This window comes from Danio rerio, chromosome 24, assembly GCF_052040795.2.
Source record: "Danio rerio strain M-AB ecotype USA chromosome 24, GRCz13ab, whole genome shotgun sequence".
NCBI classification, from domain to species: Eukaryota; Metazoa; Chordata; class Actinopteri; order Cypriniformes; family Danionidae; genus Danio; species Danio rerio.
In genome coordinates, this window is record NC_141044.1 from 7,612,966 (window position 1) to 7,638,026 (window position 25,061).

At 37.9% G+C, this 25,061-nt stretch overlaps 1 protein-coding gene and 1 long non-coding RNA gene across 16 annotated transcripts in view; one reads left to right on the forward strand and one right to left on the reverse strand.

Annotated features, from left to right (window-relative positions):
- The window catches only part of kmt2ca (lysine (K)-specific methyltransferase 2Ca), a 216,477-nt gene that overhangs the window by 162,068 nt on the left and 29,348 nt on the right, over nucleotides 1-25,061 (forward strand). For 9 of the 15 annotated variants that reach the window (XM_087309099.1, XM_087309103.1, XM_087309101.1 and 6 more), the window contains 19 exons: nucleotides 937-1,059; nucleotides 3,477-3,596; nucleotides 3,682-3,809; nucleotides 5,290-5,476; nucleotides 8,445-8,543; nucleotides 8,817-8,864; nucleotides 12,772-12,906; nucleotides 15,163-15,195; nucleotides 15,384-15,518; nucleotides 15,662-15,812; nucleotides 18,594-18,820; nucleotides 18,911-18,984; nucleotides 19,493-19,687; nucleotides 20,103-21,956; nucleotides 22,064-22,395; nucleotides 22,480-24,191; nucleotides 24,474-24,585; nucleotides 24,776-24,842; nucleotides 24,924-24,987. In XM_087309099.1, coding sequence (XP_087165225.1) covers nucleotides 937-1,059; nucleotides 3,477-3,596; nucleotides 3,682-3,809; nucleotides 5,290-5,476; nucleotides 8,445-8,543; nucleotides 8,817-8,864; nucleotides 12,772-12,906; nucleotides 15,163-15,195; nucleotides 15,384-15,518; nucleotides 15,662-15,812; nucleotides 18,594-18,820; nucleotides 18,911-18,984; nucleotides 19,493-19,687; nucleotides 20,103-21,956; nucleotides 22,064-22,395; nucleotides 22,480-24,191; nucleotides 24,474-24,585; nucleotides 24,776-24,842; nucleotides 24,924-24,987 — 5,796 coding nt within the window. The remainder of the gene's footprint in view (nucleotides 1-936; nucleotides 1,060-3,476; nucleotides 3,597-3,681; nucleotides 3,810-5,289; nucleotides 5,477-8,444; nucleotides 8,544-8,816; nucleotides 8,865-12,771; nucleotides 12,907-15,162; nucleotides 15,196-15,383; nucleotides 15,519-15,661; nucleotides 15,813-18,593; nucleotides 18,821-18,910; nucleotides 18,985-19,492; nucleotides 19,688-20,102; nucleotides 21,957-22,063; nucleotides 22,396-22,479; nucleotides 24,192-24,473; nucleotides 24,586-24,775; nucleotides 24,843-24,923; nucleotides 24,988-25,061) is intronic. The other 6 variants (XM_087309107.1, XM_087309108.1, XM_087309109.1 and 3 more) reach the window with 2 other exon arrangements.
- On the reverse strand, nucleotides 3,683-7,804 carry LOC147830994 (uncharacterized). The gene is made up of 2 exons (XR_015524737.1): nucleotides 7,751-7,804; nucleotides 3,683-7,218 (listed from the first exon to the last, which is right to left on the reverse strand). It is a non-coding gene; the product is annotated as an uncharacterized LOC147830994 (long non-coding RNA).

Below are 25,061 nucleotides of genomic sequence, written 5' to 3' on the forward strand. Positions count from 1 at the left end.
ATAAACAAATAAACGGGGAATATGAAACAAACAGGTTAGCAGCTTTTGTAAAAATCACATGCACATTCAAAATCAAAATTACATAGAACATACAAATTTCTTGTGAGCGTGTAAACATACAATATTAGTACTTCATAAACTTTACTTCATAAAAATTACCTCATAAGTAAAACATTTCAAAATTAAAAAACGGTATAGCTAGACTCAGGGAAGAAGACTATTGTCATTTTTTATTAAAGAGAAGAGCATAAATCAAGAATTTCATCAGTCTTTAAGGAATGCGGTGATGTTGAGGACTGCAAATAGCATGATGTGTATGTGTATGTTTTCTCTGCTTCTCACGCTGAGATTCTCACTCTCACAATGTAGTGCGTAACCAAAAATACGGGTAAAACTGCTGTTAAATTAAAATACAGAAAGTTCCTTTACAATTATACGGTAGGTATCCCTGTATTTTTACGGATTTTTTACAGTGTGGAGTGAATAAAATGTTTATATTTTAAAGCCATGGCAGGGTAAAAAAAAGGAATTTAATGCAGTGCTTCTTGTCCAGTCTGAGAACCACTTCATTTCATATGGTTAAGACAGTTCACTGGCTGGCTGACTCAAAATTAAAAGTGTGTGCATATAAAAATGTGGCTATTTTATTTTTTGATGCTTTGAGCTGTATTTGAGAAATGTGCCTCAAACAATCACCTCCTGTTGGTGCACCACATATTCAGGCTTCTTTTGTTTGTGTGATATTTTCAGATTGCATTGAATGCAAATGAGTGTGTTTTTATTGCTTGTGGTTATCAATGTCAACGACTGAACCACACTGTGCAGTGAGTCATGCGAGCTGTTGTTGTTGTTATTTTAATTGTTATTATTATAGTGTGGTTTGGGGAATATTCTGTCAGCATCTACATTACTCTGTGATGTTTGGCCGCATTGCAGAGGGTGACCCAATGGACTGCGATGGGAAATCTGACTCCAGCCCAGAGCGTGAGCACTGTGATGACCACCTGAAAGGGGTCGACGACAGCAACAAGAAGAGGAAGAGGAAGCCATACAGGCCGGGTAAGTAAGAAAGAGAGGGAGAGAGAGAAAGGTGCACTTATCGGAAAGGACAGCTCCACTGGACTGTGAAATAGTGCGGCTGCAAATTCTGGACCTTAAATAGCATCCCACAGTGCTTTGCTCTTTAAAGCTCCTAGCCGGGGAGAACTCCGGAAAGAACGTTCTCTCTGAGCTTTTCTCTGACTAAAGAAGTAATCTCTTTAAAGTAATGTCCTTTTTAAGCACTGCCTACCATTTCTTTTTTTAAAGGACGTATGCTGTATAGACATAGAAGCGTATCTGCAGTCTTTTTTGTTACGCCATCCCAGTTGCATTTGAGCTCTGTGTTAAACTTAATGACTTCACACCAATTTATGTAAGGCCTTTAGTTAGTTTGCACTATTTACACCGCATAAAAACAACCCAATTCAACTATATGGCCACATTTACACCTAGGATAGATGTGTTAATGATATATCCTCAAACCAAGGTGTTGCAGTATTAAATTATGGCAATGTGAATCGCTGATGTAAACAGTATTATTCGTGATGTTTTTGTTTGTTTGTTTTTTTAATCCAAGTGTCTACTTAATGTATTTATACAGTATAAAGCTGCTGTCACACTAGAGTTTGTGTGTGCGAAATTCTGTCGTATGGCTCTGCGAAAAGGGGCGGGATTAAACCAGATGATTAGATATTTAAAAAGCGAGCGATTTGCTCCGTGTTTTAAATTTCTGTCCAGAGAGGTCATGTTTTGATCCTGGATTTGTCTCACGCAGTCAAGTGATGCGATTTCGCAGGTCAGAGTTCACCAGGCTTGAACTCTGCACTGCAGCAACCTGTGAAACTTAACGCATGACTTTGCGTTTCCGGTCTGACGCATTCACGTGCGTATGAATGGAAGTCTATAGGGAGACAAGTCCAGTGTGACCACAGCTTAATTAAGTGTTAATTGTAATTGTATAATTTGCAGAATAATTAACGATGATTCTGCATTCATGCATTTGCCCTCTTGTCATTTTAATTCAATTCAATTCAGCTTTATTTGTATAGCGCTTTTACAATGTAGATTGTGTCAAAGCAGCTTCACATAAATGGTCATAGTAACTGGAACAGTGTGGTTCAGGTTTTAGTGTTTAAGTTCAGTTCAGTTTAGCTCAGTTCAGTGTGATTTAATCATTACTTAGAGTTCAAACACTGAAGAGCAAATTCATCGATGCGTAGCTCTACCAATCCTGAACCATGCGAGGCAGTGGCGACAGCGGAGAGGGAAAAAAAACTTCACCTGATGGGAGTGAAGAAAAAAAACCTTGAGAGAACCAGACTCAGTTGGGCACGACCATTTTAATTTCTCCACTGGCCAAAAGTCTTGTGCAGAGCTTCATTCGCCGTGGTTTCATTAAACTCGTGAGATCTTCACATTTAAACGCATACTGTTTGTTTTTATAGTGTTACCCCCATTTTTAGGCCCACAGGGATTCTGTGCGTGCACAATTCCGCAGATTTTTAGCCCATCATTGATTCTGTTTATTTGCTTGAGTAAATGTGTGTACATTTTTATTTATTCAGTATTTTAAGTTAATTTAAGTTATATTATTGACTAATTCGAAAATATTCGGTAACACTTTATAATAACTACACACTATGAATTATTTATTAAGCATTAGCAAATAGTGAATTCATTATCTGTTAAGCATTACCTCTACTTTAATAAATGTTAGTAAGCAGTTTATAACTGCAACTATAAATGCTCTATTCTTGACTAACAACCACATTTATAATGTGCTTAATAATTGTACTTTCATACTTTGTTAATGATTTATTCATTGGATGTTATATGAAATTAATTAGGAAATTAATCATGCCAACTTTAATTTAAAATAGTTTGCGATATTTAATTTCGGTCCATGGTTCTTTATGATATTTGGATTTTGGCCCTTCATACGAAAAACTCTGGGCACCCTGCACTAAAGCAAATTATTCACATGTCGCATTATTGTACCAAAGCCCACATATTGTGTTTAAAAGTGTAGTTTTATCCACATCTACAGCAGCGTCACATCTAACCAGTTGTGATTAGATCACTGAAAACATTTTTATAGCGGTTAAAAACAGGGGCTCTGATCCCTTTCTGTTTCTGTGCAATGGATTGTGTTAGGGATGGGGTTGTTGGGTCAGTTGCAGACAGTGTGGTACAACCTAGAAATAGACTTACCTGAAATGGTTTTCCAGGAGCATAGCCAAGATGAATCACCCTCTCCCAGCCCAAAGCTCATGCGTCATCCTGAATTATGGAGATAAATGTCAAGATGTCACTGTCAGGGTCCCACATTATTAATTCCTGATTGCCTCCATCACCCAGTTTAGGGGTCCTGCTGCTTTTTATTTCTGGCACTGTTTTATTTTCAATGACTTACATTTAAATTCATCCCTCTTTAGGTATCGGTGGGTTTATGGTGCGTCAGAGAAGCAAGGCAGGACAAGGAAAAGGCAAGCGGTCTCTCAGCCGGAAAGACTCCACAAGCTCGCTCACAGAGAACCTCACGGGACGGGATGATGGTAGGATCATCTCAGGTTCTGATGCATTTTTTAGTTTGGCGAATTCTGTAAGTTGTTGCATCAAGTAAATCTTTTTTTACACCAGGTTGGAATGAACCAGACACTCCTGTGGACGGAGCTCCTCCTATCATTAGTGAGCCCCTGGAGAAAGTCAAGAAAAGATATAGGAAGAAAAAAACCAAACTCGAGGAGGCGTTCCCTTCGTATCTACAGGTCAGTGTTTCTTAAACTGTAGACTTTAGGGCCAATCATGCTGGTTGTTTAAAATCTCCAACACAAAATAAATCATGAATAATGACTAAATAATGGATTAAATCAGGGGTTTTCAACCTTTTAAGACACCCCCCCCCCATGTTTGTTCAATTTCACTTACCTATGTTTGTGCCATTGTTTGTGTAAACACCGCAATCAAATTATTACCATCTTGTAGGACTTTTTGCTGTCATGAAAGATAACATTAGCTATATGAACCAAAATCTTTCTTTGTAGTATACTGTAAACTTTTTTCTGCTGTAAAGTTATAGTTTTAACATCCATTCATTCATTTCCTTTTCGATTTAGTCCCTTTATTAATCCGGGGTTGCCACAGCAGAATGAACCGCCAACTTATCCAGCTCTTGTTTTACGCAGCAGATGCCCTTCCAGCCACAATCAATCTCTGGGAAAAATTTGAACAGTAGGGTCAATAGAAATTTGCTCTATTATGGAGCCAGGACTAGTGGAATTTTGATGAATTGCAATTTCTGTTACTTCCATATTAGCTTCAGTGCGAGCGGGAGGTTGCTGCTTGAAAAAATATGACTTATTTGTAGAATATAAGCTATTTACAATATACAGGGTATTAAGAAATTATACGTACACTTGTTTTCTTTAAAAATCTAGAGTGTGCCTCACATGTTGTTTATAATGTTCAATCTGGAACATTATTGTTAACACAAACCAGATTAATACATTTGAAATAAGTGTAATAATTTGGATTAGTGTCTTCTGACTACTGGTTTACTTTGAAAACATAAGCATCCCTCTTAGGACTTGTGATGTGAATAATGAGATGTAGTGGTCGTTTCAACAACATGTTGCATGAATGCTTTGTGTGAAGATGCATTAACTATTATAGCTGTCAGTTTTTCAAACCTTAAAGTTCATCACCAGAGGAATGTTTTGAATCAATGATTTAAACTCCAGCCCTTTAGGCAGCATTGTGTTTTATTTTATTTCATTGATAGTTTGGGATTATTAGATATTTTGAATTAAACGTGGCAGCATCTTGGCATTTAAAGCATTTACAAAAATCACTTTTAAAAAAATGAGGTTCACTAGACCTGTGTTTTCCAACCCTGTTTCTGTAGCAGACCAACAGTGCATATTTTAGGTGTCTCTCTATCTGACCCATTCATTTTAGGTTTTAGAGTCTCTTCAATGTACTGATGAGTTGATTCAGGTGTGTTTGATTAGGAAGAGGTTGAAAATGTCTACTGTTGGTGTGTCTTTAGGAACAGGGGTGGGAAACACTGCTTTAGACGGAAAAATATCATACTTAGAGTAACCAGAAAAATCATTTAGCAATGCTGTAGCAAATCCCATAATGCTAGAACGCCATAGCAAATGCACAGCGCTTCTATTATTAGAATTTTAATATTGCTAGTGTATTGCTAGTGACCGCATCATTAACATGTTCATGCATTTGTTACAGGAGGCATTTTTTGGGAAAGAACTTCTGGATAAGAGCAAGCAGACCAAGTCAGCTTTGGAAACAGGAGCTGTGGAAGAAGCCAGTCATACAGACAGCAAATCACAGAGCAGCAGCTTCCTAGACCCTTTATCTGACCCGCTTCTGAGCGCCACCTCCACTCCAGTCTCATCTAAAGCGGGGACACTGCGTATGTACAATATTATTTAGAAACGCACATAGATAAATAGTGCTGAATCATCTCTATCTGTATTCATGTTGACACATATTTACCAAATAGATTCAAGCGGTGCTGTCTAAAGATCTTTTTCACTTTAAGTTGCCTTTGATTCGATTTTTTTTCCTGCGCTCTTACCCAACAGGTAATATTTTCTTGCTCTTGCCTGCAGTGAATCCTGCAGGGAGGTATAATGCACATTATCACTGTACTTCCAGCTTTCCCTTCTGCACACACTGAATGCATCACACAACCCAACAGCATTACTGAATCTTACCGTGTATTTCCAGTACAATGCATTAGAGACTGTCTCAGTTCTTTTTGCCACAGGAACTAAAAGAAGCTACAGTGTACAAATGAACTTTTTTTTTTTTTGCCCCCATGTGCTCATTTTTTTGTCCTCTTCAGCCTTTATTTGCATACTCTTATAGGCTGAAGGGCTTGTTCAGACACCTCATTCTTCACCATTTCTCTTTATCCTCAGTTCTGTCAACCCTCATTTACACCCAGTCCAGCAGACCTCTGCTCACAGCCAACCTAAAATGTTTTTAAAACCCAATTCGCCAGCACTTTTTCTGAATTCCCTGTCGAAGCTCTCTGGGAGGATAGGAAGCTGGCAGTCACAGTGCAGTGTTTAGAAGGCTTGTGCGTATTCGTTTGTAGAGCAATCACAAAGCTATTTGAAGGCTTTCAGGGCCGTTTGTTTGTCCTTAGAGATTTTCATCTCCCATAGAGCAAAGCTCCTCTCTCTGCTCTGTAGAGTCTCTTATTTAACCCTTTCATAGCTTGGTAGTCTTGAAATAAGTGTATGATTTGGAATTTTGTTATGCATGTGTATGTATTTATTGAAAGTCACTGAAATTTTCTTTGTGTCAAAATTATAAAAAAAAATTATATATTTTTGATATTTGGGTGGGCGGTATGACCAAAAAAATCTAATATATAACACAATATTCCAGATGAGGATGCAATTGTCATTAAAAAACATTTTATTTGTTAGCCCTTAATTTTTTACCCGTTGGGTTTAAGATGAATATTGCAACATGAGCAGTTTTGTTTAAGTAACATTTTACTAGTGAGCTTGCTTCAAGGTTTACTGTCTACATACAGTGTATACAGGGAGAATTCATAAAGCGTCACTTTTTCACAATTTATTGTTACGGCCTTATCCAAAATTCATTATTTTCCACAGAATTCTACATACAATACCTGCATAAATAATGACACTGTGAAACAATGTTGTTTATACTCAAAAATCACACGTACATACCTGTAAGTATTCCCAGATCTGGGAAAGAGTACATACATTTTACCTTATTGAGGGTCCCAATGAGCACAGTGGCCATCATCTGTAAATAGAAGAAGATTGGAGCAATCAGGACTCATCAAAGCGCAATGAAGGTGACCAAGAAACTGATGGTGACTCTGAAAGAGGTCCAGCATTTTTCTCTGAAGAGAGGACAACCACTTCTCAGTAAAAAGCACATGATGACCTGCCAATAGTTGCCAAAGGCACCAGAAGGACTCTCAAACCCTGAGAAACAAAACTTTGTGGTCTGGTGAAACAAAGTTGAACTCTTTGTCTGGAGGGATCCAGACACCGCTTATCCCCTGGGAGATACCATCTACATAGAGAAGCATGGTGGTGGCAGCATCATGGTGTGGGATATTTTTCAGTAGCAAGAACTTGGAGACTAATAATGATTGAGGGAAACCTGTTCCAGAGAGTTCTGGACCTCAGATTCTGGAAACCGATAATCTTTTATCAAGACAATGACCCTAAGTGTAATCCTAAATGGCAACTTTCTGCATGGGAGTCGGTTGCTCTACCAAGAAAGCTAAAGATCATGGCCTCTAACTTCTGTCAATAGAGCACCTTTGGAGGTCAGAGGAGTGAGGTTTACCTGCACAACACTTCACTAGCTGGCCTCTGCTACACTCACCCCCCTAAACCTCACTCCCATCACGTCACCAATGTAGCCCTGCCGGTCTTACACCACCTAACCTGCTCCGAGCTGAGATCAAACTGGCAACTTTCCACGCAGAAGTCAGTTGCTCTACCAAGGAGGCTAAAGACCTTGGCCTCTAGCGTCTGTCACTGGGCACCTTTAGAGGTCAGAAGAGTGAGATTTACCTGCACAGCGCTTCACTAAATGGCCTCTGCCACACTCATCCCCCTAAACCTCACTCACATCCGGGTCACGGCACCAGTTTAACAATGCCGGTCCTAGCTGGGATCAAAATGACAACTTTCCGCATGGAAGTCGGTTGCTCTAACAAGGAGGCTAAAGACCATGGCCTCTAGCGTCTGTTGGTTTACCTGCACAGCACCTCACCAGCAGACCTCCGCAACATAAGCACACAGCCAAGATAACAAAAGAGCAGCTACCAGATTATTCTGTATATGTCTATAAGTGGCCCATCCAGTGGCCAAATATGAACCCAATTGAACATCTCGGGAAAGATTTTAAAACAGCTGTGCACTGACACTTCCCATTTAACCAAAAATAGATGTGCAAAGCTTGTGCCATCATACTTGAGGCTGTAACTGTTTCTTCTAGATCTGCACAGATCCACCCATCCATCTTCTGTCACTTATCTGCAGTCTCAGAAGGGTACCCTAGACTTCCCTCTAGCTATATGCTTTCTCCATGTCCTCCGGGGAGCTCTGGTATTGATCCTGTATGAATACTGATGATGCAGTAATGTTTGTAGAATTTTGAGGAAAACAATGAGATGAATCTATTTTGAAATAAGGCTGTAACAGCAAAAGTGGAACGCTGGGTTTTGTACTGACAGAAATTGCACTGTTGTTATCAACCATCGCACAGCATACAGAATACGTCTTACCGCCCAGCCTTTGGTGAGATTTAATCAGGGGCACTTGGTGGTTCATATGGATGCTTGTGCTCAGAAACACCCTTGTCTTCTTGATCTCCAGCCAATGTGGAGGATCCCTTAACCGAGCTGGTTCTACATTCAGATGATGATCTCCTGGGAATGCTGTCTGATGACCTGGTGAAGCCAGGCCATGAATCAGGTATATTTAGCCCCCAAGATCTGTCTGCAGGATAGTCTCCCCTCTATTTCCCTTCTGCAGATGCACTAACAACCCTAGAAAGGTCACCTGCAATCATGCGCCATCACAAGTGCATTTCCTTTTTTGCTTTAAAATTACACACTTGCATTTCACATTCTGCTTGCTTTGCTCTGTTTATTTTTGGTGTTTTAGCGTCATCCTCCTTTTTCGTTGTACTTTTATGTATACATTGTTTTATAATTATTTGGTTTTATCTGGTTTGGGTTCTTGTAGGTCTTGATTTATGCCCTTTCCAGGTGGACAGTTCCCCCTCTCCATTCGGTAAGAGCTCTATTGGCACAGCCCCTCTGGCTGTAGAAGTAGAACTGCCCCCTCTCCTGGCCTCTCGGCCCCTAAACGGGCAATCAGACTTTTTGTAGTGCCGATTTCTGCATGATCCCTTTTCCAACACACACACACACACTTACACTCAAACTTCTATGTGGCTTCCTGCTTCTGTCTTTTTACTAACCACAAACAAACAAGCAGCATGTTTTCTTGCACATGACCTTCTGTGAGTTGAGAACTAAACTGTCTTTAGATGGATGCTGGGTTTGGCTTCTGCTGTACCTTAGTTGGCAACCGTGCTTGTTTGCAATTTCTGACATTCGAAGTGTGTTTGAAATGTTCTGTATGTAGTCCTTTTTCATTTTCTCCAGGGTCTAATTTGATAATTTTATTTATTCATAATTGCCAGCTTTTAAGTTGGCAAGGACACATTCCCTTCTCTCAGTGGAATGGCCTTGCTGTGGAGAAACTAGTGGTGTTTTATTAGTGATGTAACTGCTTCAGTGTGAAAGCAAGTTCTAAAGGGTTACAGAACAAAGTTGCACTGCTCGGAGTTTCACTTTAATGCGTAATATACAGTAGTGTCATTAGAGGATGTGTTATGTTAGGAGGGGGGAAATCCAGCAATTTAACGACAGCTAATTTTTCTATGTTCATTAAAGAAAAAAAAAACTTAAGTTATAGATAAAAAGAGACAAGGATGTGGGTTGAGCAAAGAAATTAGAGAATAAAAGGAAACAGAACAGTGCTTGATACTACTGCCCTTGCTGCTGAGGTTTTTGTGGTTTCTAATTCAAATCGCAAGTAACATTTGCAAACTAAATCTATCAATGTGACTGGCCGCCCAGGTATATTAACGGCCGCCCAAGTATATTTAGTAATATTTTTTTTTTTACTATTATTAACATCATTTTAGTCTTTGTATCTGTCCAATAGCCGAACGTCCGCGAATAAGGAGGGGAAAATCTTCTCTTGTTTACCCGTTTCATTCTTTGTGCGCGAGACCTGTCTAGACAGACTCAGGCCGTACTCACACTAGGTACAGTTGCCTCGAACCGGGCCAAAGCACGCTTGTCCCCCCTCTCGTCTCCCCCGACGGCCCGTGCTCACACCACAAACAGGCTTCGGCACGCTTAGGTCATCGCTACTGCGCTGTTCAGTGAGAAGCGCTCTCTCACTCAGCAGCACAGTGGAGATTTCTCTAGTTATATCGTTTCAGTGGTTTGATATGCCGTCAAATATTTCGCCAAACAGTCCTTAGGGATGCGGTGACACGCAGTCAGATATTTCGCCGAACAGATCCGCCACTTTTGGCGCTCATAAACAATCATAAAGCTCTCGTGCTGCAGGAATGAGGAGGTCTGCTGAAGGCGCGCAGCTGTCGTGCAGTGAGGAGTTTGCGTCTTTAATAAACTACGGCAGTTTGCGTTCACTGAACAGTAAGAATGATTAATAAATCCATATGAAAAATTCCCTTTAAAAGTTACGTCTCGCTTTTAGTTTCGGGCTTTGGCGCGTTTTGCACTCACACACAAGCGTACCGCGCCAAAGCCCAAGTGAACCGGGCTCAGGCACACCTCTTCCAACCGGGCCAGGGCCGGCCAAGTGAACCGTGCTTGAGCCTCTCACTCACACTTCTCAAACGATCCGGGAAACGGGCCTGGGCACGGTACGGATGGCATAGTGTGAGTAGGCCCTCAGTCTCACATGCTCTGCAGACCCACAGAGACCCGCCTGGGACTGGGAAATTTGTCCAGCCCGGGTTTCGAAATATCCTAAAATGTCTGGGATTCAGCTTTTACTTTCGCTTTCCAAAGCTCATGAGCGTTGCATTAGCTTTTAACTGAAGCCTACTTTCGCTCGGCTTCGCAGCAGACTGAGCACAAGCATTCGCGAGAGCGAGAGAAGCATTCAATAATTCATTTTTTTTATCTAAACGATTTAGAAAAACTTTAATATATACTCAAAGTGGACAAAATGACTGGTCTAAACTGGCTGCAAAATTAGTGTACATCTTTAGTAATGGTTAATCAACACATTTGCCTCATTTAAATCTACAAGTTTTTAAATTCTTCATTTAATAATTATTATTAATATAATATATTAATATAATAATTAATTACAATTATTTTTAGAGATATTGTCTTGCTTTATTCCTTTTTTTCTTTCATTTATTTCTCATTCGCTGATTATTTTATTAATTTGATGATGTTAATATATTACAGGGGCTATTTTATATACATATCTAAAATTCTTCGGTGTTCAAGTTTGCTTTGAACTTGAAAGAGAGAGAAGCAGATTTTACCTGTCGGTGGGTGCACATGGCTCCTGAATAGCATAAAACAGGGTTTCCGCGAGGTCTTAATGTCTTAAATCCCAAAATCTAAATTTAACTCATTAAAAAGACTTAAATTTGGTGCAGTATTGTGTTGTAGGTATTGAATCTTTTTTAAGCAGGTCTAAATTTTAATTTGTTCAGGTATTGCTACCCGATCTGGCCAAAACCCATACAATCACCAACAATCCATTTCAGTAAAACCTTTAACTCTTCATTTAAAAAGGTCATTTTTAACTGTATGTATCATAATGCTTTAATTATTTTAACATTTGTTTAAAAGTGCTCCACGTATTTACTGCTGAGGACACCAACCTGGACAGATTGTTGTGCGTAGATTTAGTTTATCCTAAAACAATGGTTCATTTTTATTTATTTATAATTTTTTTTTTTTGAAGAAAGTTTACGTTAGAAGAAAAATTAAATGAATACAAGCTTGCTTGTTTTTACACAATATTTAAAATATTTGCTAAGAAATTCTTTATTATTAATGTATTATTGTATTATTAAATGTATTAAATTATATTATATTTTTTGATAGGACTTTTTTTTTTTTCATCTGGGCCATTTGAAAAAATCCTTAGCCTTTAGTCCTTTATGAGTCTAAAATTTCAGTCATAATGGTCTTAAAAATGTCTAAAGTCTTAAATTTAACTTGGTGAAACCTGCAGAAACCCTGATAAAAGTAAGAGAAATATTTGATTTCTTTTTTTATTTCAACAGTGTTTTTTACTTAAACCCATTAAAGAAAACAGTTTATAACAGTGTCATAATAAATTAAAATATTGTTCAAAATTAAATTATGTTTTGTGTGTCGCATATAGTTAGCTATTTGTGTGATGTGGGTAAATGGTGTTTCAATTCAGCTACCATCGAAAGTATATTTCAAACCTATGGGAAGCTTAAAAAGTTGCATCTCTGGCATACTTCTTTTGCAAGCCTTGTAATATCGCTCTCACAGACACCATGGTAAATTACATTTCTGTGGTGTTAACACAACCGAGGTCACATTGGGTTGATATGACTTAACAACTTTTGAAAGTGGAACAAGAAGTTTAAGTCAAGCCAAAATTAATTGTTATTAGTCTAAATCCAGCAGAACAGCGAAGCTTCCTAAAGCACAGTGGCTGACACTTTGATGTTGGTGACAGCGTTTTTATGATTAGTCATTGCAGTTGCTTGCTCTTTCATTGATTTAGCTCTCGTATGTTCTACTGGAAAATTATATTATGCAATGATGAATGAATTTCTATTTTAAAAAGACTTTTTCACACTAACTTGAGGTAGCACTACTAACTAAGTTTCTGTTTTTCTTAGAAAATGTAAAATAAAAAGAGGAGGACATCGTCTTTCCCCTCCTTATTTTACCATGACATTAAAAATCAGTCCTCAGTCCTCCCCTGTGCCTTATCTCCACAAAGACGCTGCAGAAAATAAATTGCTTATCAACTCTGATTTAGGCGTTTACAGAATGACAGCTCTGTTTTCATGCAGTTTTTTGAAGTGTGTTCAGTAGAGCTGGGAAACAGAGTTTGAGACTAGCTGTTTAACTTCTCTTCCCTCCAGCTGGTTTAGACATTGGCACCCTGCCAGATGATCAGTCAGTTCCCCCTCATCCTGGCCCTGCTCGAGGATCTCGACTACCGGAAGAACCTCTGGACGTAATACTGAGCCCTGAGCTGGATAAGATGGTTTCTGATGGTAAGACTTAAAGGTTACTTGCACTTTGCTATTGGAACTTTAGAAATATTGGCTGAAAACAATTGCTTTGTTGTTCTCACACACTTGATAGATTGCATACAGTTGAAATCGGAATTATATCTCTGAATTATTAGCCCCATGCAAATGTTTCTCCCGATTTCTGTTCTGTTATTTCTAAACATAACTGTTTAAATAATTAATTTCTAATAGCTAATTTCTTTTATTTTTGTCGTGATGACAGTACATAATATTTTACTAGATATTTTCAAGATACTAGTATTCTGCTTAAAGTGACTTTTAAAGGCTTAATTATGTTAAGTTAGGGTGTTATGATTAAGTTATGATGGTTTGTTCTGTAGACAATTAAAAAGAACTATAGCTTAAGGGTGCTAATAATGTTGACATTAAAATGCTTTAAAAAAAATGTAAAAACTGCTTTTATTCTAGCCGAAATAAAACAAATAAGACTTTCTGCATAAGAAAAAATATTATCAGACAAACTGTCAAAATTCTTTGCTCTGTTAAACATCATTTGGGAAATATTAAAAAAAAAAAAAATGACAGAGGGGCTAATTATTCTGACTTCACCTGTATATCGCATACATAAACTTTGTAGTTTTAGCACAGCTATCTGGTATTATAAATAATAATTTTCGCAACAGCTTTTTTCTCCTGCTGTTAGTGGTTATCCTTTACATTATATTAATAACAGCAAGTAATTATTATATGCAATCACTGAAACATGTTTTGACATTTGGTAAATGGTGGGAAACAATGCTAACTTTGTTACACCTCCAGTCCTCTAGTCTAACTCTTGTTGTTACTGGGTATGATAATTCTGGTCACCTTTATATTACACTTGATTATGGGTAAAAACTGATATTGCAATATTTGTTTTTCTAAGATATATATTGGGGTATTCTCTTTACATTAATAACTGAAAATAATTATTATATGCAATCATTTTAAAATGCTTTGACATTTGATATATGGTTTGAAAAATGCTATTTTGTTACACCTCTAATTCTTTTACTCTTTTAGTTACTAGGCGTGAAAATGCGGGTCACGTTTATATTACACTTTGGGCTGCAGGATATTGAAAAATATATATTATATTATATATTGCCATATATTGTTTTTCTGAAATAAATATTGCGATATGAATAAACTATATTTAAATAACTCTATGAAGAATTCATAATTTTTGATTGGTATAAAGATTTCATTGCATTAAAGGGCACCTATTTTACCTCTTTTACAAGATGTACAATAAGCCTTTAGTGTCTCCAGAATGTGTCTGTAAAGTTTAGCTTAAAATATCCATCAGATTACTTATTGTAGCCTCCAGAATCTGCACATTTTGGCGTCTAAATATAGTGTAGCTGTTTTTGTTGCCTGTGGCTTTAAATGCAAATGAGCTGCTTATCATGAGTTCCGTCAGATAAACAGCAGTCAGTGACAGATGCAGACACTGATGAAGCTGAAATACAGCTCGTTAGTCAAAAATACTAAGTAAGTTTATTTAATGTAGCTGTGGTGGAGTTTATTCAAGCCTTTCTGAAATGATGAGTCTCACACAAATGCTGTTTGCAGTTTTTACTGACACCATGCTGCCATGGTGATTATGGAGGTTAAGAATTAGATAGCGATTTTAATGTCTTTTTTTACAGACATGCTCTGTTTGAAACTTTGTAATAAATATTTGGATCTCAGTTCATTTGCAAATAAAAATTGTTCTGTGGACATGTTGATGCATGCTATTATAGAAGCATGGCACCTGTCAATCTATTCAGTGGGTGGGGAAAACCGCACTCCCCTGTCACGTTGCAGGAGGCCTTAAAATCTTTGGGATTTGGATCCTAATTTAACATCAGGAAAATTTTAAAAAGATACTTGTTGGGTTTATTTCACTCCAGTATGACAGTAGACACACTATACCTACAGACAGTTCTGTCCAAACAGCTTGCAAAGATGATTTTCATCATAGGTGTCCTTTAATAATTAAATAATTTTTTTTCTTTTCTTGAAAATTAGCTTGAAATCTGACATAGTCACAAGCCTTAAAAATATGTCACTCTATTAGGGTTTTCTGTTCTTTTCTGGTTAATTCTAATCCAAAATCGACATACAGATCCTGCAATTGGGCTATTGTAGATGCACACGATGTGATAGTGATGTTGAAACAATATATTGTGTAGCTCTACACTTGATGTTTGATTTTGTGTTAATGGCCTGCTTTTATTTGCTTCCTTACAGGGGCTATTCTGAGTAAGCTCTACAAAATCCCAGGTTTGTTGTTTCTTAGAATATATATTTCTTTACTTTGTTTTCTGACATTTTTACCTATGTAGAAAAGTCAATATAATTTCTTGCAAGATTTCTCAGCAAATACAGTATACAATTATATTACTCTTAACATTTTCCATTAACCATTTGAGAATACGTTTAGATTTTTACATCATATTTATTCCATTTAGAACTGGAGGGTAAAGATGTGGAAGACTTGTTCACAGCAGTTCTCAGTCCAAACGCCAGCCAGCCGCCTCAGCTTCCTCACCCACCCAACACTGCCCCCAACGCCTCAGCACCAGCAATGTCTCTCCAGAACCAAGGTTTGAAGATGCCAGCATTAAGTCCTAATATTAACAGCTAAGAGAACCAGACAGATGTTTTTTTTTGCACTTATAACTTATCACACATGAACCTGGCTCAGCTGATTTTGAGAGTTTGTGTTTCTCTGTGGTGTCGTTTGCAGGAGGTGTTGGTGGAATGTTCCCACGCATGCCTATGATGAATGGCATGATGGGGCCAAACACCCACTTTCCTCCGAACCCTATGATTCCTGTAGCTGGAGTCTCTGGTACATTCTCTTCCGTTCACCGTATGCCTTTTCCAGAAAATGTCAGGTGAGTGGATTGGTACAGGCATTTCTTTTTAAACACCTTAGCATTTCAGTGGCTGAAATGAAAGACAGTAAATGGACTGATGTGTCACCATAGGGAGAACTACAAATGTGTAAGTCAGGCATTTTTTGTTTTATTTTCGGAAATATCATTGATATTTGTTTGTCATTAAAGTTAGCACCTCCTATTTATCAAAAGTCCATGTTATTGTGGCAAAAAATGACTGATTTGGCACTTTGTTGTAAATAATTTATATTTTGCTGTAAAATATATGCAGAAATGTACAGATCTTTGCTCTTCATTACTTTTTTGATCTGAAGAACCATTTGTCTCTGTAATTTATATAAAGGAGACACTGAGAGAAACTAAATGATGAAAGTAAACAATTGTTAAAATAATAAAAGCATGAGGAAAATCATGTTAAAATTGTACATTGTAATGGTTGATTCAACGAACGTAGCATTGTTGAAAATAGGCTTTGAGGTTTTAATTCAATAAAAAAAAATTTTTTATTTAGACACCAAAGGCTTCTTTAGATATCTTCTGCTAATGGTGATACAAATAAGAGTTAGAAGAATAACTATCCATTATAACTAGTTAATAGTCCATTTCTAAACTGTTAGTTAATGAGTTATAAATGACTTGTTAAATAAAAGGTAATAGTTTGTTAATTATTTATAACTGTGCCTTATAAATGGCCAATAGATAACTCACAAGCTGTTAGTTAACAAGTTTTAAATAACTTGTTAGTTGTATTTTAATGATTTTATAATTATACCTAATAAATTAGTAATTGATCATGAACAAGCTGTTGATAAATTACTTACTAAAGACCTGTTAATTATCAGTTAATAGTTTAGATATGTTATTGGGACGTTTTTCTAATTGCCACTATTCTTCATTTATTAACTGTTAGTAGATAAGGAATAGTTGCAGCTAGAATAACGTCCCAATAGCATACATAAGCTATTAACTAACACTTAACTAATATATTGACTCACACTTAAGTCATTTATAACTCATTAAATAACAGTTTATTAATGATCTGTTAGCTAGTTATAATGGATAGTTAATCTAAAGTGTTACCGAGTTGTCTACAGGTGGTCCAATTGTTCTCCTCAGCTCATATGGCTGAACCAATGTCAAAAACTATAGCTAAATTATATACAGAGCTCAGCATAATTGAGTACACCCCATTTGATTCATTTCTCAGTGAATATAGGCAATGCATTTAAACAAAACAGATTTATTAAACAGATATATTTAGTAAAATGAATAGAAATTGAAAGATAATAGAATTAAATTCGACCAAAATATTGCAAAAATAAATTACTACCTACAAAATTTCAACAATTTTTTTTTTGCTTCTTTTGATTTTTCCTCTTTTTTTAAGTTTGTATTTAATATTTTTCTGTAATATATAAATTAGTTTTTACTAGTTTTTAGACCGTTATTTTAAGTTATTTTGTTAGATAAGCTCCAGATTTGGCTTTAGTTCTGACTAATCTAATGTATGTGCGCAAATATAATGTTGTATAGCTTCCTATTCAAAATATGAATTTAAAAGATAGACTTTTGAGGGGTGTACTTAAATATGCTGAGCACTGTAAATCACTGATGGATCTACATGGGGATTGTTCTCTGTACATTAAAGTACGATGGGAGAAAGAGAGTGGTATCCTAATCTCAAATGAAGATTGGCTAAACATATGTAAATTAAAATGGGCTACTTGCCGTTTTTCGTATTGGAGAGAATGTTGCCGGAGAAATATTATTTGTTTTTTCCATAAATGTAGTTTCATGGGTACTCAAATTGTTGGAGGCATTGCAGACCACAGGACGCTAACCAATTTCACATATTTTAGGGATGTCTTAATATTAGAAGTTTTTGGAAAGGGTTGCATAGCATTTTAGGAATTGATTTCAGCTTTGAGGTACTTTATTTAGGTATGCTGTCAATAGATTTCTTGGAAAAAAATAAATAAATATATGCATAGAGTCATCCTTGCCTCAAGTAAAAAAAAAAACCCATTACTAAATGCTGATATAAACGTAATCCACCACCAATGCAAGATTTGATTGATGTTTTGACAAATATACTCATTATGGAGAAAATTACATACAGCGTGCATAACCAAAATATACTAGTGTTGACTTGTGGTTTAAATGGATTAGGTACATTACCCCCAGTTTCTTCTCTTAAATATGTGGGCATTGTAGTAGTAAAATGTTTACATCTTGGAGAGATATTAATACATTGATTTTACAAAGTACAGGTATAACAAACTTTCTGGATTTTCACATAAGACGTGGTCACACAGAGGATTAAATGAATAAGGATTTAGATTTTTGTAGATCGTGGTTTGGTTTATTTGGGTTGGAAAGGTTTTGGGTAATATGTTAATTTATCTAATGGATCTATCATTGTTTAGATTCTTTCTTCGTTTAATTGTCTGTTATTTCTCACTCTATTTTTGGTCCTATTTGTTGAACACCTGAGTAGGTTTTGGTTTATAAATGTTTTTGTTGTTGCATTTTCTGTTTATCATTAAACATTGTGTGGGATCATGTGACCTCTTATAGTATAAAGAGTGACATATTAATGAGGTGCAGGTTGTCTGATAAAGAGTCAGTGTGCTCTTTAGTCACAAGCTATGTGATGGTCTCATAAGTAAATTGATATTTTTGAAGTTTTGGTGCCTTCATATATATATATATAATTTTTTTTGGCTGAGCACCCATGAGATTGATGTGCATTCTTTTGTTCATTTTTGGTCACTATAGGGAGAAGAAATTCAGCCAGACAAGTGGTGATGTCATTGGTCCTTGGTCATCTCCTGTACCTGTGCCTGGATCAGTCCCTCCACCAGAGGTGGAGACTGACACCATGTCCAATGCTCAGAGGAGCACATTAAAATGGGAGAAAGAGGAAACTCTTGGTGAAATGGCTACTGTTGCTCCTGTGCTTTACACCAATATGAACTTTCCAAATCTTCAAGATGAATTTCCAGGTGAATGGACTGTCTTAAAACACATCCAATAGAAATTCAAAATTGAAATCGAGTCAAGCTACAGACCAACCATCTGGCTTTTTTTCACAGATTGGGCAACTAGAGTGAAGCAAATTGCTAAGTTATGGAGAAAAGCAAGCTCTCAGGAAAGGGCACCTTATGTGGTAAGAAACTATTTCACTAAGCTTCATCAAAGGTAAATGTGTATGAAGAGTCCCATTTTAATGTGTGCAGTACTTTTACAGAGATTATTTTATATGAATGGAAAACATGTTTATGTAAAATTAACCAACAATATTAATCTGACCTGTTCTCATGAAAGTAAAAATGTTGATATTTAAATATTAGATAAATATTTTATATTTAAACATAGTATTTTATATTGCTCTAAATGGGTGGAATCAGTTTTTTCAGCCTTGCGTCAGTATTAAACATTCCTAATCCATATATATAGATGCTTCATTGAGATGGATAAATGTAGTTTTTTTTTTTTTAGTTTTTTTTTTAAGTAAATTAATTTCTCTTCATTGTGTGTCTTTTGTAAATCATAAAAAAATAGATTTTTTATGTAAGTGGGTTTTAATGTGTGGTAGCTTTAGGAAAAAATTCATTATATTAACTGTTTTTAGTCTTTGTCCTGTGTATAAATTTTTACTTTCTCTACCACACTAGCAAAAGGCAAGAGACAACAGAGCAGCCCTTCGTATAAACAAAGTTCAGTTGTCTAATGACACAATGAAAAGACAGCAACAGCAGCAAGCAGTTGAAGTCTTTGATCCAAATGTTTCCATGGACACAGATCTTCTCTTCAAGGACCCGCTCAAGCATAAGGAGTCTGAGCAAGAACAAGAGTGGAAGTTCAGACAGGTGATTGACAGCCCAGGGGATTTTTCTTGTGTTGTGCCAAACGAGTGTCGCAGCATCTGATTTAGACTTTCACCTTGATGTAAATTAATGTTAATCAGCACATTATAGTCTTTTATTAGTTATTAGTAGCTATTCAGTAACATCTAGTCCTTTGTCATCAGCTATTTTAGCTCATTTGACAGATTGAAAATGAAAATGCCTGGCTATATTTGCCTCTTAGCCTTTGAGGCATTGTAAATGGAAATAACAGTGCAAGTGAGTGCTTTAAACAATTAAATGGTAATAAAGTACGTTTACAAAGTTTTGGTTGAGGTGCAGCTCAGGCATACATCTGGCAAGACCCAGTAACATATATATGCTGAGAGTTGTGTGCGTGTTATTTAACTTTGTTTTTTTGTTGTTTTTTTTACGGCAGCAAATGAGACAAAAGAGCAAACAGCAAGCCAAAATTGAAGCCACACAAAAATTAGAACAGGTTAAAAATGAGCAGCAGCAACTTCAGAAACAGCAGCAACAACTGCAATATAGCGGAGACGCATCAAATAGTCCCCATACCAGCAGTGGAGGTAATTCTCCTTTACAAGCATTAACCCCCAAGGATAGCTTTGCAATGACCCAAATGCCTGGAACAGCGTCATCTGGTACATCAGCTGATGATGTATTTCTGCGACCTCAACCTCCACCCCTTTCATCTACATCAAAGACCCCCACCCAGGACACTCAGTACCCACAGGGACCCTCATCTCAGCCTCAGTCTCCTCAAATGTTTTCACCTGAATCATCCGGGTCTCGTCCGTCTTCTCCATATGATCCATATGGCAAAATGGTAGGAACACCTAGGCCACCACCATCTGGGTCAAGCACACCTCGCAGAGGTTCTGTGTCTGACATGCAAGAAAGATGTCGGCCCTCATCAGCTCATGAGTCATTCGGGTCTCCAACAACCACTAGCACTGACCCATATGCAAAGCCTCCAGATACACCTCGACCTTCAGATCCATTTGTGAAACCTATGTGTCCTCCAAGACTAGGGTCATTATCTGAGCAACAAGGTCGACAATTGATGGGGAATGTCACTCCTGGAGACAATTTTTCCAGACCAGGCCAAAGGTCAGAAGCATACCAGCGCATGGCCCACAGCCGCATGGTTCTCTCTGACCCCTACTCTAGGCCGCTGTTAACACCTGTTCCTGGGAGTAATGAGTCTGGATCTGTGCCAGTGTTCAAAACACCCATGCCTCCTTCCGGGTTACAGCAAGATTCATTCAATGGAGGTCAGCAAGGCATGAGAAGGGGGTCATCTGACACTTTCCCTCATGTTCAACATACTGACACTTATTCAAATCAGCCTCTCACACCACATCCATCAATGGCAGATGGTATCAATAATGAGGGCAGAATGATGCGCCCAGGACAAGGGAGTCATTTTGCTCAACCTTTGTCCATGGGCAGGCACCCTCAACGAGATCCATATTCGCAGGCACCCTCTACACCAAGACAAGACTACCCTCAGCAAATGTCTGATCCATATGCCCAGATGCCTGGTACACCGCGACCACATGATCCATATGCCCAGATGCCTGGTACACCAAGACCAAACTGTGATCCATATCCACTGCCACCACCCACAACTCGAACAGAACCAATTGATAAGTTTTCTCAGTCTCAACCTAGCAGTCGCAGACAGTCTCCTTCACATGCTATTGATCCATATGCTCAGATGCCAGGTACTCCTAGGCCTTCTCCTGGAGAAAGATACTCAAAATCTCCAGGTAGTCTGAGAAGCTCAGATCCTTTCTCACAACCTCCTGGAACTCCTAGGCCAATAAAAAATGAAATTTATGATCAACAAGGAACACCAATGCCCATTCTTCCTGACCCTTATTCTCAACCCCCTGGCACACCTCGTCCAGGAGCTGGCCTAGAAGGCTTTTCCAGACTGAATCCCAGGTTGAATTTCATAACCCATCAAACGGATCCACTTGGACTTCAAGCACAAAGTAGAACTCAGGACCCTTTTTCTCGTTCCTGTGGCACTGATTCTCAAACTCCAAAACATCCTGGGATTTCAGATGAAAATATCTCCATACAGCAGACAATTCCTAACCAGACACCCATTCATGATCCATTTGAACAAGCACCATTAACCCCATGTTCACAAACAGGAGAGAGATCATCACAGGATGTTATAGTAAGCACAGGGAACCCATCAGATTCGCAAAACACAATGCAGCCACCACTTGGAGAGACTGAAGAAAAAATTAAACAGGTCTGGAAACGTTCTCTTCCGATAGACAATTGTATCCTATTCTTTAAATCTCTGTTATGCATTTTAAAAACATGTTATTGATTGCATGCTTTAATTTTTCTTTTCAGCGCCAAAGACTACGACAGTTAATTCTTAAACAGCAGCAAGAGAAAAGTGCAATAAGAAAGGAAAAGGGACTGCAGGAGGCAACTGCTTCTGCTGCACCTGGGACTCCAAGACATTGGTCACAAGATGATTCTGGTCCTCAGAGTGATATTTTTGGTAGACCCCCACCTCCATATCCAGGTACTATGAGATCTTCACCAATTCACGCTGGACAAAGATTTCCTGGAACTTTTCTTGCTGATCAATGTGGACCCATGCCTAATGAACCCCAGTGCTCCAGACAACCATTCCCCAGAGACCTAAACAATGTTGGCATGAGACCGCAAGGACAAAGGTAATTGTTTTTCTTTTATCAACTGTATCAATTATTATCAAACTTATACATTTCATGTTTAAAATGTCTTACTATATTTTACAGATTTGCATTTCCTCCTGGAGCTCCAAACCAAGAACAGTTTCTCAGGCCCCCACACCAGATGCAAGGTGGCCCATTGGTTGACAATGTTCCACCACATATGAGGCGACATCTCTCTGTTGAAGGTGTTAGGTCGATGGGTAATAATCATCAAATAGGCCTTCCCCAGCATTTTCCACCACGTGGCATTCCAATGCAGCAACATAATATAATGGGTCAACAATTTATTGAACTTTGCCACAGGGCTCCAGAGAACAGAGTCAGACTACCTTTTGGCCCACCTAATGTTTTGGATTATCCTAATCACCCCCAAAGGCAACCCCATGGCTTCACAGGAAATATGGTATTTACAGGGAACCAAGGTCCTAGATTTATTGAGCCGTTGTTAGGTCAGCCACGACAAGAATCAATCAGTCACTTGCAAACTTCTGCTAATATTGATAATCTGCATCATAATACTACACAGCAGCAGACACCACTGACAGCACAAGTTAGCCATTCAGTCAGAACTGATTCAGTTACTCCTGCCGAATCTCCACTACACCCTGACACAACTTCAGGTTCAACAGAGGAAATTCCACTGCCTTGTAGGGATGGTGTTGAGAAGCTAGAAACTGATGACTCTGTTGTGAAGGACCTTGATGATGTTGAGGTCAAAGATTTAGTTGATGATGACCTGGACAATCTGAACCTTGATGCAGATGATGGCAAAGATTTAGACCTGGAAACAAATGACCTTCACCTCGATGATCTTTTGGAATCTGGAAAATTTGATCTTATTGCTTATGCAGATCCAGAGATGAACCTCGAGGACAAAAAAGATATGTTTAATGAAGAGTTGGATTTGAGTGATCATATAGATGATGAACATGGGGATACCTCAGACCTTCAGAAAGCCTTATCTGAAAAAAGAAATGCCAGGTGTGAAGGTGGCTCAGCTCAGTCTACATTAGAGGGTGAACAAGGTCTTAATATTCTCAAACCAGAAAAGACTCTATCAAATGAGGTCTTAGATCATTCTCAGTCTGAAATAACTATTAAAACTGAGATCCAAGGTCTTGCAACCTCGGTGGATGATCATCGACCGGCGAGTTCTAAAAGCAGTCAAAATGATGTTTCTGGCCTTTTTGAGGACTCTTGTGAAGATGCACACTGTGCTCCAACACTGTCAAGCTTGATGGTCAAAGAAAAACTAGAGGACACTAGGAGTGAATCCATAATTTCTGCTATACAGGGCGACCCTAATTCCCAGACTAATCTTGACTCAAACATGAGTATGGTGATGCTGCAAGGACAATCTCAAGAGCACAGGATAAAGTCTGGAGTAACAATAGGGCACAGGGTAGATTCAGCTCTATCCCAAGGGACACTTTTAAGTAACTCAAATATGATGCACTCTGGAAACCAACAGGTTCCACTTCAAGGGTTTGGACCTTCACAAGGACAACATATTCATCTAAACATGCCTGCGGTTGGTACACAGCAGCCGGTTCTGATAAATCCCCAAAATCAGCAGGGCATATTCAGTCCTGGCATAACAGTGCAGCAGGGGTCCCTAATGCAACAAAGTCAACAGAACAGACCTCTTCTTTTAGAGGAACAACCCCTTCTTCTTCAAGATCTACTGGATCAAGAGAGGCAGGAACAACAACAGCAAAGGGATATGCAGGCCATGATTCGACAACGGTCAAGTGACCCATTCTTTCCTAACATTGGTAAGGCTAAACTCTTCTTAAAGTAATTGATAATTCACCCTGTTGTAGCTGCATTGTCAGTAAATTGGTTTAATCATGACTTGATGTCTGTGCTATCAACCAGCTCTTATCTTACAATCATGTCTGTATGCATATCATATTGGCTTGTAAGCTTAATTATTTTGAATGTTGGCTTTAATTTTGTACATTACAGTATATTATAACTCCTGAAGCATTCTTGCATGTTTGAAGTGTAAATACAAGTTTGATATACAATTCACTATGCTGTCATGATTTGTTTAGATTTCGATGCAATTACTGACCCAATAATGAAAGCAAAGATGGTGGCTTTAAAGGGGATCAACAAAGTGATGGTACAGAACAGCATGGGTATGCCACCAATGGTTATGAACAGGTAAATACTTTACTGAGCAGTTACTGTTTTAGTGCTAAAAGCTATTCAATACCCTTACAATTTACAAATGCATAGCTTATATAAAATTATTTATACCTTATATATGTACTATACTTATACCTGATTTCTTTTATCTGAACTTAAATTTCTTTATCTTGAGTACTCCTTATGCTTTTTTTCTTCATGGCAGAATGCAACAGGTTCCAGGATCACATGCCCCAGATACACCTGCTTTTTCACAACCTTTCTTTGGACCGGTATGTTCACTGGTTTATGTAGTCTCACCATTTCTCACCAGCAATAAATATAATTTAATGACGTTGAATTATTTCCTTTAGGATGGAAAGTTGCCACCACAGATTGCTAGACCCACCCCCCCTAATTTTGGGCCAGGGTTTGTCAGTAAGTTTTTGTTGCTGTTGTTATTATAGCATTTTTTCACTAGTTACAAAGTTGTTGTTTATCATTTAGTATCT